The sequence below is a fragment of the Centrocercus urophasianus genome, unplaced genomic scaffold (genome assembly GCF_019232065.1).
Source record: "Centrocercus urophasianus isolate 14NV4802_14NV808 unplaced genomic scaffold, USGS_Curo_1.0 seq_16, whole genome shotgun sequence".
Taxonomy (NCBI): domain Eukaryota; kingdom Metazoa; phylum Chordata; class Aves; order Galliformes; family Phasianidae; genus Centrocercus; species Centrocercus urophasianus.
Window position 1 is genome coordinate 12349178 of NW_024884711.1, and position 15720 is coordinate 12364897.

General features: G+C 35.6%; 1 protein-coding gene across 7 annotated transcripts in view; it reads left to right on the forward strand.

The window, feature by feature from the left end:
* ZNF385D (zinc finger protein 385D) overlaps window positions 1-15720 on the forward strand; it is a 394027-nt gene that overhangs the window by 265204 nt on the left and 113103 nt on the right. For all 7 annotated transcript variants that reach the window (XM_042816871.1, XM_042816868.1, XM_042816869.1 and 4 more), the window contains one exon: window positions 6042-6184. In XM_042816871.1, coding sequence (XP_042672805.1) covers window positions 6042-6184 — 143 coding nt within the window. The remainder of the gene's footprint in view (window positions 1-6041; window positions 6185-15720) is intronic.

Sequence of the window (15720 nt, forward strand, 5' to 3'; positions counted from 1 at the left end):
CTTCTCTTCTCTTCTCTTCTCTTCTCTTCTCTTCTCTTCTCTTCTCTCTTTTCTCTTTTCTCTTTTTCCTCATGAAACTAAGTGGAATCACATGAAACAGTATTGTGTTTAAAGGTAGATATTATAATGCTTCAAGTACATTTGAGAGCATTTTATGGTGCAAATGCTCTCAGAAAAAAAAAATCCTCTTAACAATGTAGCAGTTGAAATCACTTTAAGATCCTCATCCTCTCTTCTGAAAAAAAAGAAACAAAGCATGCAAAATAAATTAAAAAAAAAAAAAAAAGGATTTTAAAAAAAACAAACACCACCACCAACAACAAAGAAAAACTCAGAAGAAACTGAGTTCTGAAACTATGAGTGGAAGTGGTCAGAACATAAATTTCATGATCAATAAATTCTCAACAGACATCGTGTTATTAGGTAGCACATTATGTCATTTTCATCCATTTACAGTAATATGGGGATAAGTATAAGCTATTAAAATCGAAGATTCAAGACTAAAATATGTATCCATACATGTAGATAAAACACACCGGTTGTATGTGAGCTTTCTGTATTATGAGTTCATATTTTAATCACTTGAATATAATAACTACTCATAAGTAACGTGGTATTTAGGTAAACCCTGCTCTACCTGATTTAGATGGCACTGCTTGTAATGGAACTGAATTTACCTTAAAAATGGCAATCTAGCAGTTCTTTAGCAGATCTTACTAAATTAAGCTGTTCCAAAATTGGAAACCATTCTACTGCAATGGAAGGGGTATCCTGATGACAGTGGGTTATAACAAAATTACAAATTACATTAAGCTAGAATATTTCTCAAAGCCAGATTTGCAATTCATATCACATTGCCTGTATTACATTCTGAAGGTTATTCTTTTGTATTTGAATGTCTTTAAATTTCCCAGCTTAGCAGATTGTGTGAAGACATAAATGGTGTGTCTACTGTTTTTGAGATAGAAAACTCATTATCTTTCATGTCTAGCCTACCATTCTTAATTGGTTACATCTTTATTTTGATTAGGAAGAAAATTCATTCATGCCCACTCTGCCTTTTCTTTGACCCACAGGCAAATTAAATTTGTAAAGATTTTAAAGTTCTAGCTGGAACTCAGTTAACCAATTGTAAACTTCTTAGCTTTTATCAGAATATAAACTCCCCCATGCCCCTTTTCTTTAAAGTAGTCTGAGCAAATAATCCTCTTCTGGCTCAAGCTCTCTAAAATATATTTTAATCCTTACTGTGTATATACTGACAGATAGTAGGATCCTGCATTAAAAATAAGTTGTTTTTACCCTTTAAGTTACCCTTTAAGTTACATGAAAATTACCTTTTAAGCTAGAAATTGATACACTCCCATCTATTCGCACTGAATCATGTGAATTTGAAAGGTACTCTGAGCTTCTATCAAGGCAGAGTGTGGACATTTTTTTCACCTTCAGTAAGCTTTCATAGAAATATTTGGAGAGGCGGGTGATGAAGAGAAAACCTTGGGAATATCCATGTGCTGAAGAAATGACATTATGTTACTGGAAACAAATAGACTCCAGGATAAATGGGAAGTCGAATATTGGTTTAGGATGCTTCTGTTGTATGGAAGGTGACTGTACCCTTGGCAGTGAAGGGACATAAAAATGAAAATGGAATTCTGGAGAGTTTTTGTTTTTTTTTTCCACTTGGTTTTTTTGATGCTAATAATGATAGAAGAACCACAAAAAAATTTAGATTAATGAGGTATGAATTTAGAGCTCCTGCCTGGTTTGCATAAAACCTTCATGTTCCAAATGCATTATAAAAATTATCTAGACTATCTGTGTCTACAAAATTTGAACTGGATATTTCCTTAGATCTGATTGTTTTTTCTGGAACCTAAACTTAAAGTACAGCTTAAGAGATCTGTGAATGACAGTGTGCAGAAAGAGAGGTTATGCAGGAAAAGATGTTGCATATCTTTCTCAATAACTAAGTCACAAAATGTTGCTGTATGCAATTGCCAGTTTGTTAAGCAGTACATTAGGGCCTGTGAGAGACAGGATTCTGGATGTCCTTCCCCAGAAACTTCCTGAAAATGTTATTTGTTATTTCTTCCATATATATATATAAATAATAATAATGATAAAAGCCTTATAATGTCCGTCAATCTTAGGTTTTTCTTTTGTTTCCTTGTGTATATTTTGTCTTTGTGCTTTTCTTAATTCAGATGTTCTGAGGCCCTACAGCTATGTATATGATTCTGAATATCTGAGGGATTTTCCAAGTGAACTGAGCAGAAGAATTTGCATTAGAGACTTTCTTATCAGAAAGTTATTTCAGCAAAGCATTTTTTTTCCCCTCAGAACTACTTCTGTTATTGTTTGGATTTCTTTCTTTCTTTTTTGTTCTGACAATATTAGAACTTAGTATTTTTAAATAAATTTGTTTCTTCTTTTTGGAATGACTTCTCATTTTGAAATCTATTTTTAGTTCCATAGTGAAACAGTGTTTCTAAAGTCAAATACTAACCATAACCCTAACCCTAACATTTTCCAAATGTCTTGAATCTTCAGGATCCTTGGACTCTGAATGGGTTGGAAAAACTTGTTTTCTTTACAAAGGTCTTAGACTATGACTTGCAAGACTGAATTTGTAAATTCACACTGTATATTTCTATTTCAAGGAATTTTAGCATGCTATTAATCAAATGCAACTTTAGACTGTATTGCCTTGCATTTTTGGGGGATTGCATTTCTTGGGTCATGCCCTGAATGCGTGTCACTTCAGGCAGTGTTGTCTTAGTGAAAATCAGGACACCAAACACAGTCTATGGACAAAACCAGCATGATTTGGGATGGTATCAGTGCTTTTATATTCCCACTGTTGCTGACAGGAAGTTTGTGAAGAGGTTGGCATTGAGCTGTCCATTGTTGTGATCAGCAGCATTTCAGCTGCATAAGGAAAGTTGCGGAAGTTCTTCTGTACAAGCTTATCATATTCTACACCAGAAGAGTCATAAGCAATCTTTATATTTCCTAACCTCAAACTGATGTTCATCAACATTCCATAATGAAAAAAGCACACAGTACGTGCCCAAAAGTTACTTTCTAAGTATGCTGTTGTCCCACATGGCACCTCCTAGTTATAAAGTGAATTCTCTTTGGAGTTTTACAGCACACCTACTTTTTTCCTCTCTGATTTGTTTTCTTGGCTCTCTTATTTTTCTTCTGTTGACAACATTTCTTCCCTTCGTACTTCTGTCTATACAATGAGAATTTTTCCACATTTGTTGTCCAAAAACTCATCTCACTGGGATTCTATTCCTCTTTATTTCTATTCTAATGAATTCAAAGGGAAGTATTTAAGTATTTATTTTTTGATATTCCCAAACGTTGTGAAAAGGTATTTATTTTTTGATATTCCCAAAAGTTGTGAAAAGGTTTTTCAGTTAAGTTGAGTCACAAAAGTGGCTGCCATTGATTCAGGTTTTTTCTTGCTGTTAAATGTGCTCTTGTTACATGGAAAGAGAATCTAATTTCTGGCGCCATAAAAATTACTGTTACTTTTAAGTGAAAGGTCAAATATATCGGTCACATGTTCTATCATTAAAGGACAGTACTGAGAAATCAGAGAGCAGCTGTGCTCCTGAACTTGCTCATTTTCTGTGCCACCGTAACCAGGACTGGGGTAGACTTTAAACTGTTCCAGAGGCTCTGAGCCCCAGCCAAGGTCTTGAAAAGCTGGCTGAATTATTCCTTTTAAATTGTGTTCTCGTCCCCAGATGACTTTTCACAGCGTTGGCTGGCAGTGGCAGGTGGGTGAGTGCCTAATCATGCAGCAGGGAAGAATCACAGGAAGAACTTTTCCATCTTTCATAGGCTGATATCTGAGAGTATGGGATAGCTGTTCCATTGCTTTAGGTAATCTGAATCTGGAAGGCTGGAACACTCTCCTTCGTAGCAACGAGATAACACATCCAAAGTGCTGTTTCCCCAAGCATAGGTGGTATTTCTTAACCTAGTTTGCATTTACATCTGTGAGTTGGAGGATATTTAATCAGCTTCAATTTCCTTGCTATTGTCAGGCAAATGCTCACCTTGGCAATTCTTCGTGTTTCTGTACAATCTCAGGTACAACCTAGAGACTTTGTAAATTTTGTAGGAGCGACAGCTTCATTTTTTGATATGTAAACGCTTTAAATGAGAAAAACTATTTTTTTCCAGCAACTGAAAAAAGTCTTTATGGGGCTTTTCTTGTACAGAGGGAGTAAGACTGGACTGTTCAACATCACTTTGTCATCTTTCTGGCCTGTTTATTTTTATGCCATTTTTGTAATAATTCAACGGGAATTTAGCATTTGCCAAAACAGTGATGTTCTTGAAATACCTGATGCTTCTATGTTAGTTAGTCATGGAAAATAACAGTGTTTTCTTTCTGCTCTTCTGTTGTCTATATTCTTTATCAACTGTACTCAAAAGGTTTGCCTTAACACTCTTACACTGAGGTAAGTAGACAAATGATTTCAGAAATGACAGTAATTCTTGAGGAAGAAACAGCATGAGTTTGGAGTGAACCTTAAACTAATGCCTTTGATTTACTAGTAATGCTTTCCTTTCAATAGTCGGTAGTGAAATACTTTACAGATATGTTGAAAGTTGGAAAAAAATATCACACAGACACAAGAATGAACAACAACAACAAAACCAACCAACCAAACAAAAAAGAAACAACTACAGCTGTCTGTGAAAAATTGGCTTCTTGGCTCCCATTGAATTTATACCTAGAAGTAGAACTGTGGTGGTCTGCTACAACTGATTCATTAAATCTTGTGCTGTTAGTCTTCAAATGGAAGCAAGAAATTGCAACCCTTCTTAGCAGATTTTCTGACCAAATATGGAGAGATTCTGTATATCACTCTGAGTACTTTAAGTTTGTGCTCTTAAAGAATGTATGCAGTTCATCTGATAGGCTGCCTGTATGCTTGAAAGAAAAAAAGAGAAAGGGTTTGCTGATCTTTCTCTCTGATGGCATATCTGCCTGTGTCTGTGTTCAGTGAGTAGGGCAAAACTCCCTTTATGTTTTCTTTAATGTTTTTTATATACTTACCAGCAGGCTTTTACAGTCTGCTTCCTGCCTTTCAGATTAAAAGAACACTGGCATATTTTAACAGTTTCATTGGATCCATTCATTAACAGTCTTTAATTAAAAGGGAATTAATGTTTTGGAGTGCAACCAAAACATAGAAAGTAATGAAAGCAGAGGACAGGCTTGAACCATTTTTGCTTTCAGATGCAAGGGGCAAATAAATAAGTAAAACAGTCTCAAACAAACAAGTAGTGGCTTATTGGTATACAAGATTATCTCTTTAGTTGTGTTTTTTTTTTTTTTTTTTTGCATTTCAGGGGTATTTCAGTGCAATCTGAACCTACTCCAGCTTTTGTGAGAGTAGAATGTGTATGTCAGGAGCATTCAAAACCCCAAATTTTGGTGGCAGCTCAACTTGTTTGTGTTTTAGGTTTGTATTGATCAACTGTTAAGGCAGCAAGTAGGTTGTTCTTGACAAGATTAAGCTTATTTGCCAAGGGTTTAATTAAATAAATCAAAAGTCTGCAAATGACAGTTTTGCTGAGCAAAACAACCTGTTATTGTCCTTTTCCTTCTGTAGTAGTTTGGCTGAGGAGGGTTGAATAATGGTTATGGGGAAAAGCACTGAAATTGTAAGTGAATGAGACTAGCTGAGTTCTAAAATGAAGTCAGATGTATTGAGCTACTGTTTCAGATAGTTCAGGGAGATAAATGGTTTAATGGCTAATTTTAAACAATAAAAAATGGATACCTGCAGTTCCTGGCAAAAAATTATGAACTACAGTCACTGAGTCAGCTGCACTCTTTCACAATAACAGTGATTTTTGTGGACAAATAAAAACGTATGTTTAATATTATTTATATTAATGTACCATAAATGTATGGTTAATATTATTTTTATTTTACTCTTGTATTTTTACTTAGTTATTATTATCATATTACTTGCTGAATGCCTTCTGTCTCTTTCTACATATAGGTGGTACATGCCAGAGTCCTGCTCTTCCAGCCCTAGTGCGTCCTCCTGCTCCACCTTTGCAGCCATCGCTGGATATTAAACCATTTCTCCCATTTCCTCTGGACACTGCAGCAGCAGTCAATCTCTTCCCCAACTTCAATGCAGTAAGTACAGTCCTAACAGTTACTGTCCACTTTCAGTGAGCCATGGTTTCCATAGAAGGCTCAAAAGGGCACAAAGTGGAGTTTTATGTACTCAGTTAAACCTGGAATATTCTCTCCCAGTACTGAGGGCCAAATAGCTCTTCCAGATACACTGGTAGACCATAAATTAGAACCTAGCTGAGTGTTAGCCAGAAATAATGTAGAAGGAAAAAATGATATGATCCCAAGTGACATGCAGTAACCTTGCAGGCTATATCCAGTCCCAGGCCTTGTGTTTCCCTCTCTATTTTAAGATGTGCAGTTTCCCTAGCACACACTTTGCTGTAAGTGTAAAATTGTAAGTTACTCTACATTCCATCTCCAACATGTTTCCCAAGAAATACCTAAAATTTGCACATCAGAAGAGAAAAATTTACTTTTTCTTTTATAACAGATAAAACTGATTGGGCAATTCAAGCATGCTTAGACAGTAGTAGCTGGTATAATAGCTATTTCATTGGCATACAATCTAGTGCATTTATTTTCAGATTAGAATATGTGGTTTTCGTATCCTTTAAGTTAATGCAAGGTTAGATTATTCTTCAAGAATTTCTTAACTTAGCCATACTTGCTGTGAATATACATGGAGTGCTCTGAAAGTCATGCCTCCTATTTATTTCCATAGAAACTATAACAGGTACAAAGAGCATAGTAACACTTGGGTAGAGCAAATTCTCAGCTACAAAACAATATTTTTCATCGTATTTACTCCTGTTAGCCTATTAGCGTATCTGAGCTGAATGAGAGACTTTCCATTTAATGGTGTGACAGCTGTTCATAGCCATGTAGAAAGTAGCTTGCCTTCCACTTCACTGTTACCACTACTGATATGCACCACCCACTGCTTCACTGTGCTCACGTGCACAGTTAGATCACCATAAACATTCACCAAATGTCAGTGAATGTCAATAGGTGCTGCTTTCTCTACATGGGAAAATTTAGTTTCACATCTCTGCTTCATAAATGCTTCCATGTCAGATATCATTCTGTCAGAGTGCCCCTCTGCTGCTATCTGTCACATGGCAACAAAATGTAATGGAATATTGGTAGGAAGGCTCAACCTCTACTGCCATACCACCCACATCTGCCCCTGATGATGTGGGCTGACATAATAGAATAGGAGGCACTACTTTTGGAGAAGCTCTTGGCAAAATCTGATTATTACTTCAAACGATTCTTTAATTAATTTTGTCTTTACAAAATTGCTACTTTTTAACTTCAAAATGCCGTAGGATTACCTTTTTTTCATTTACCTGTATTTTTTAGGGAAAAAAGAATAGGAATGTGTTTGCTTAACTGCTCTGAGAGAGGGGTGGAAATTGCTATGCCAAAACAATTCTAATTAACATATGAAAGCATCATAATTAAGAGCAGTGAAAGAACACACCCATCCTAGAAATAAAAAGAAGAATTAAATGTTAATTTCTTTACCTTTTTTGGATGCACATTTTGTAATTGAACTAAATGTGAAAAATTTTCTGCAAGCAATTGACAGTACTAATAAGAATGAGAACCTATAAACTCTGAGTTCTGAAATGTTCGGAAGGAATGCACTGAAGAATTACTATTACAAAGAAAGTATTTCCAATTTTAAAATGAAGATAGGCATGAAGTCATTTATAAAAAAAACCAAACAAGCAAAAACCTAAGTTAAAACATTGATAACATTACAAATTAGAATTTTTTAGTATGCTTTAGATATTTTTCTTACCAATTTTGATTTGTGATAATTGCCTATATTTAATGCCATAATCCAACTGAATTTTTATGGATACTATACTAGAAATTCTTTTCCAGGAGTTTCAGATGGCTTTGTGGTATGTTTAGTTCTGCATAATGAAAATGTGTTCTGATATTGCTTTAGAAATACGAAGGTAAAAACTGTCTCCTATCAAAACCCTGTTATACTTGAACATCATCTTAGAAGTATCTCCTTAGGTATAAGTGCCGTAGTTAGACTTCAGAGGCTCCTCATCTCTTAAATTTTTCAGTAACCTGAGCCTAAGTTTCAAGGATAAGACTAGCAGCATTTTTAAACAATGTTCTGAAGTGCATTCCCATGTGAAGCACTGCTTCCTGTGCTTTGTGGCCATCTGCCAAATTCACCTTTGCTGAGTATGTCTGTCCCAAGTGTGAGGATGCTGTCATCTGAGCTGCTGTCATCTGCTCAGATTCTTTGCCTTGCAATGTGACCTTTGCCTTCTCATCATGTATGCTGACATGCAGCATCACCCTCAGTGTTCCTATTTTCCTGTTGAACAGTACATTATTGAATGCTGCTATGTTTAGCTCATGTGCCAGAGCTGGTTAACAGCATCCTCCAAACATGTAGGCTAGTTAAGAAGTTCTGCATATTTCCAGAAATTCTTTCCAGGCTGATGAATCTTTGGGGATGCATCAGCTGCTGCTGGGCATTATCAGCCTAAGGAGAAGGTAACCCAAGGGCCATATTAGACTTTAAACAGAATGTCTGGCAATATCTTTAAGTATGTGAGTGTGAGACAGAAAAATGTTTAACCAAGAAGTGATCTGCCCTTGAACAGTTGTAGCTGTTAATAATATTCTGTATTCATTGACTTCACAGCTAAGTGGAGAAACTTTTGTATTTTTTTTTGCTAAATCAGATTAAACAGGTGGTCAGTAAATGACCAGAAATACAGAAACCTGAACTGGATGTTCTCTCTCATGTTGTGGATAAATGAGCTTTAGCTTTGGTTTGAGACATCAAGGCCATAGATAGTATGTTAGGAAATTGATTTCCTCTTTATTTTTCTGTATTTGTGCATAAGCTGATCTATTTGGTAGCATGTCTGAGCTATTTCCCAAGAAGCAAGAAGGAATTCCAGATTTCAGGCTATTTGCAGACCAAGCACACTTTTTAACAACTTTCCCTGGAGAAAAGCACTGATCAAAGAGAAACTGTAGTAAAAATGCAGTCATATTTCAGAGAAAGGAAGTTGTCCCTAGTTGTGGCAATTCTAACTCGACTTGGGAGTTCAGATGTAATTAGCACATACATCTGGGCTAATCAGCCCAAGTTTCTTTGGAAAAGGTAACAGAGAAAGACAATTTCTCCATTTGTTCAAGTGGACAAAAATGCACAGAATGCATCCACTCTGCGTCTCTACGTTTGGATGAGGGAAGTAAACTTAGAAAGTTCCCATTTATTGCTGTAAACTATGAGGGGCTGGCTCAGCTGCATCTATATTTGGTTAGTTGAATCTGATATTAGGGACAGGCCATAAGATATTCACATGTGATAAATTCCACTCTGAAATTATGTGACAGAAATGCTGACATTGTATGTTTACAGAGAAATGTTCCTATTTATCAAGCATTTATACTAGCTTCTAATTATATACTGTTAAACGACTTCGAGTATTCAGATGAGCTGGGAGTAGATATTAGGAGAGGTGAAAGCATGTAATTTACTTACTCAACTTTTCATATCAGTGGAAATTCTCTAAGGGCATATATGCAAGACCTAATACAAAAAAATACTTCCTTAAGTGCATCACCAAAAATAATAATAAGGTGTTAAGTTTCATAACGTTTTTCATTCTGGTTCAGTTTATTACAAATATAAGGTTATTTTGTTTTTTTACTAATGACTTTTAGTCTAGAGCAAGTTCTGTTTTTGGTGACTGTCTCTGAGGAAAATGTTCAGCATTTCTGAAGAGGGCAAAAACTTGCATCTAGGCAGAGAATAGAGGTGATAAAATGGGCTTTGAAATCTTTCCAAATAATGTCTCTGGGCACCAAGGAGGGGGGAAAGTAAAAAGTGAATAGCTTGAGAAATGCAGTGATAACCTGTGAAGTTTGAACCATTCAGTTTCATGAGGGACATTATCTATTTATACAGGAAAGCTTAAAGCAAGCGTACTCATTAACAATCTGGTTAGCTGAGCATTTGTAGATGCTACATTCTTAATTATGAAGCAAATGGTTACCCTTAAGTCCTATGTAAAAAGAAATTTTAACAACAGAGCTGTTCAAACTAAAAACAGCAAGCTGTTGTGCAGACCCTGAAGAATCACAAGTTCATTGCGAGTTTATCTGATATAAAAAGATGAATTAAGTGTATGAGATGTAAATAGATATGAATGAAAGAGTCTGACTAAAAACAATCTTTACGTAGCTTTCTAAGATGTACTCTGAAGGTCAGAGGACTAGAAAATTATTTTCCTATTCTGACAAATGTTTGAGATCATCTAGCAAACATGGAGTTTAAATCTACCTTTCCAACTGCAGAGAGAGAAGTTTTAAATCCATGCGTTTGTATGAACCAGTTTTTAGAGGTATGAAGCTTTTGCAATTATACTGAATATGTATTTGTGTGTGTGTGAATGTGAATGTGGTATTCTTGCTTGCAAGCCAAAGATTGGCTGCAAAAAATTCACAAAGCATCAAAGTCCAGAAGCTAATTAAGTTATAGGAAAACACTGATCTGAGTAGCTGGACTAAGAGAAAATATTTCATCCTACTAAATGCTAGTATCAGTTCTGTCTAACCTTCCTGCAGAAAAATAACTCACTCAATAAGATCTCAATTGTACCTCTTAGTCTCCAAAGTCCATCATTCTCAAAGCACAGATGCATCATCAAATAGGTTTTACTTCAGCTATTAAGCTCTCAGAATTATATATTTCAGCACCTTGACAGGCAGAATTTATAGCTTACAAATCCAGGATGTTACCAGCTGGAAAACTTGGCAGTGCATTGCTCTCCTTACTTGTTTGTCCTTTGAAGGATATGCTAACCATTTTCCTGGAAAAAAATCTAGAAATATTATGTCATGCATAGTAGATTATAACGACAGCAAGATCTGTAGTGGAAGAGGATAATAATGTAGAAGCTCTGAGTAAACACTTGTAAGTAGAAATAGTGACATTGCTTTAAAAGCTTCATACAAACTTCAGAATAAGGCCTGATCTCCTCTTTTTGCCAGCGGAAAACTTTACAAAGCAACATCCTTAGAACAGAAACATAATTGAATTCTTGACTATCAACTTTTGACTTGGAAGAGCAGTAGTAATGCCAGAATTCTACGAAATGTTGATTGGAAAGTAATTGTTTCTGTACAGGCTGTAGGAATCCTTGTTCAGTCTCCTGATTTTTCTTGATGTTGTAAATCACTAGTCTCAGTTGCAATACTCCATGTATCACTTTTCTCTAATAGTGCTTTGCCATATGGGAAAAGAGGAGAGAACAGTGGATGTTGACCCTAGATTGGAGCTCCTAAGGTAGTGCAGCTTGGGTTAGGATGCCAAAGTAGTTCGCTTTGCTTCCTGAAAACCAGCTTGTGAAACATCCTAGCAACCTCCAGGGCAGCACAAAGGCTGTGCTCTCTATTTGTAGAGGTGATGCTTGTATTTGTACCTATCAGTAGGGAGCAATTACGGCTGGCTTGTTTCACTGGGAGCCACTTTTCTACATGCTCTGGCCTTGGTGTCAGGCTGTTCCTGTCATGCTGTTAACCGCTGTTACCTCATATGGAGCAGAGCTCCCCAGTTTTCTGGAAATGCAGTTTTATCCTCTTGTGGCCAACAACTAATTGAAGTGGACAATACAGAAAACCTGCTTCCTGACATTTATTTCTGGGAAGAGTTATGCCAAGAATAGTGGATAAAACCTGTCAAAAATCTACCAGAAACTGTTTTTGAGATCTTTTCCTAAGGCTCTTACCCTGTGTAGGTTTTTATCTAGAAGAAAGATATTTTTTTACAGAGCTGACAAGCCAATTTTCTGGATATTTTGAAAAGATGTACCTTCTGATACTGAGGAATGGAGAAGAAATATGAAACGTTATATTTTTTGAAAAAATTATCAGTGTGAAATTTATAAAACACGCATCCCACTCTTTCTTTTTAGTGTCTCTACATAAGGACTTTAAGTTTTCTAGCTTAATTGGAGGAATTTAATGAGACTTTTTTTTTTCCTAATAGCATATAAAATCCTTTCAAGTTCAGTAGTGACGGCATGCTGTCAGAATGCAGTATTTCCAGAAAGGAATAATCGAGACAATGCAGTGGACTCAGTTTCATGTGAGTCAAAATGGAATATTGTCTCTGTAGAAAAACTTGGCAGTAAAAATACAGTCTGTGCTGCTGATGAATTTAATGTTATTTCAGTGAAAAGGACCTTCATCAGGTGGAGAATTGTACTGCACCAAATTGTTAATTTGTCAGACAAACAGAGGGGATTATTGCTTCTGGGGATATTCTTTGCATGGCTGCTCATTTACAGGTGTCAACAAACAAGGTTTTTGGCTTGCTCTTTTCCTTTCCATAGCACTGCAATTGAGCTGCAAGCTAGCTATAGTCTTCTTTATATCTCTATTGTTGTTTAGTCAAATATTTTTCAAAATATTACAAAAAAAAAAAATAGGTTGATTGCAAAAATAGTGTTTGGGTTCAGAAATTCTTTATTACAATAACATTTCCATCATTGGTCAAGCCATTTAATTAAAAATTCTGCAGGGGAAGAAGAATGAGTGAACACACTAAATTCTGGCAATTCAAAGTTTTTATCCGGTGCTGGCAAAAGAGGAATGAGTCAACATCAGTATGAAATATTCAGTTATTTGAATTAGCTAGATTTATTTACTGTACTTTTAAATCCTTAACCTATGCCCTGAAATTAAAGTTCTGATTCTCTGATGTAGAAGAAATGTTCACAGCTTGGGAAACATGGTGAAATTAAGCTCTTTTTCTTTTCTCTTATTCTTTTTTCCATTTTTGAGTCAATTTAGGGTGCTGCCAGATCTCCAAGAGCACCCTATCTTTCTTTTCCTCTATACAGCCTATACTCTATGTGATAAACAGGGAACAGAGCTCATATTCTGGCTTTGCATAAATGAATGTTCCTGCGGTCCTCAGGTAATGGTTGTCTGTGATTGCATGGCTGTGATTTCCCACTGCACTTCAGAGTGGCTGGAAAATCATGTCTCAGCTATCTAGCAGTGTGATTCCTCTTATTTTCTTCGGACTTGGTGCATGGGAAAGGAGCATCCTACTAAGTCTAACCTTAGACTAAATCTAACCTTAATCCTTTTGCAAACTTCTGGAAATATTTATGGCTTCTTCTTGCAACTATCATTTGAGACTCCTACAACTTTGAACCAAAGCATCAAAAAAGGTTTTGTTCTCTTTTTCTTAGGGTTATCTTACATTTTAGAAGCACTCCAGGCTTTGTTTTTCAGATTGCTTGCATTTCTTCACATCTTATTTGAAAAGCTTCAGGATTATGTTCCAGTTAGAGAATTAGTAGCTTCCTATGATTATGATGAGCAGCTGCCACCTGTTACCACACAGACAAAGCAATGTTGAGAGCTTACAGGAGTTTGCTCATGGGTATAAATGGATAGATACTATTAAAAAAATCCATTAAATCTTTTATTTTTATTTAAATTAAATTTGTATCAAGTGTGCTACAACCTTCTGTGATTGCTTTCAATGGAAATCCAGGTTTCTAGGATGTGCATTCTCCTGGGAAAGCAAATTTTAAGATTACCTTAAAATAACCTGTGTTTTATGTAACCTTCCCTTGCTGAACATTATTATACCTATACTGGAACTCATCTCTGTAACCGTAATGTGGACATAAGTCATCTGACCATAGGAATTTCTGGATTGCTGTCCAGTTTTTGTGTCAGTCAGCCATCTATGCCTCTGGTAAATCTATTAATTTACCCAGTTTATTTACTTCCAGCATGCTAGTATCACCTGTGTTTGGCCATCTGATGTTGTCTCAGCTGGTATTCAGTTATTTGGCTTCATTCAAGACTTGATGTCTCAAGGGTGGTGTATAAGCATGTGACCATACTGTATCCATACACTTCATACAGGATGTTATGGAGAGCCAACTAGAAGACTTTTCATGAGCACTGCTGTAGGCTTGTAATGGTCTGGATAAAAAGCTGTGTACTCCCCTATTTACTATTCCACATTTTCTAGAAACGACATTTCTGTTTCATTTCCCTTTGTTTTTGTTTGTTTTGCTTTGGTGTGGTTTTACTTATTTATTTACAAAGCAGTTTCTTGTTATTGTTAAATCAATCAAGGACATCTAAATATCTCACATATTTGTTTATTTAAATTATGATTAGTAATATGAAAAAATAGACTGGTTTATCTCATCCCTTACACATTTGCTAGAGGGAACAGCACAGTGGACTGAGGGATTACTTCTTGACAGAAAGTCATGCTATCCAAGGCAAAGGCAGTGGCAAAGCCTTTACTTGGGCCTGAGAGTCCCTCAGGCTTTTCCTTTGCATGCAAAATATTCTTGTAAAGGAAATTACATGAAATGATCTTCAGATTTGTCAAGTCTTGATGAGTAGAAATACTTAAATTTTATGAAGCATTTTGTAAACTCTTTAAAATAATGTTGATCTCTTGATGTTTATACCCTTTGTTATACCCTAGCACTTAGATGAAAAAGATCAGGGATTATTTTATTCTGCAAATACTATAAAACTTGAATGGATTATATAATAATTCATAAAATCTACAGATTAAATATGAATATTATCCTGTTTTTAAAAAGTTGCAATCAATGTGAAAATGAATTACCGAAAGACATGATTAGATTACTGTAGTCTGAGGAGGACTGAGGTGATAACTTTCTAAACAGTTATTACTATTGATAGATATTTGCTAAGATGTAAAATAAAATGTGTATCTTTCTTGCCTTGGAAATGTTTGTGTAGCTAACCTAGAAACCCAGCTGAAAAAGTATTTACTGATTTTAAGTTTTTACTGGTTGAGCAACCTGCAGTTTCTTTCTCTTACAACTTCCAAAGATATCTGTTGAAAAAAGAATGAGCTTGCAAAATAGGTAAATTAGCATGTTGTAAGCGTTCCTAAGCACAAATACCTCATTAATTCCATATTCATAGCATGCAATAACATTTCTGCTGTTATTCAAGAATTTGTCAACTTGTCTTAGAATGCACCTACTTTTATTCTTTATGATAATTGAAATCTTGGAGGCTCTTTCCCACTCATAATCACAGTGGCTTAGGCTAGTAAATGACACATGCTGAATTACACATCAGTCTATCTGGAGTCGTCTTATGATGCACTCTCTGATGGAGTATTTCTGTTATGTTTTGCATAATTTATTTTACCCCCCCCCCCCCCCCCCACACATTTTTGTTGTTGTTGTTGTTGTTGTTTTGGTTTGTTTTTGTTTTTGTTTTTGTTTTTGTTTTAAAAAAGAAAGAAAATCTCAAAATGTTTGGTGTTGGACCTGTGCGATAGAATTGGAATATAGCACATCAAATCCTAATGCAACTATTGTTTTTTCTCACATCTTTCCTTTGGTTGTACAGAATGCTTACAGTAATTCTGTGTAAACATCTGCATAGATTAAATTAGTGATCAAAACAATTCATAAATATTGTTCGGAAGCCCATATCTCTCAAAAAGGCAGTGTTTGTCTTTTAAGTACATTGTTTTTCATTTAAAAGAATGGATTTCTGTCATATTTTGTCAA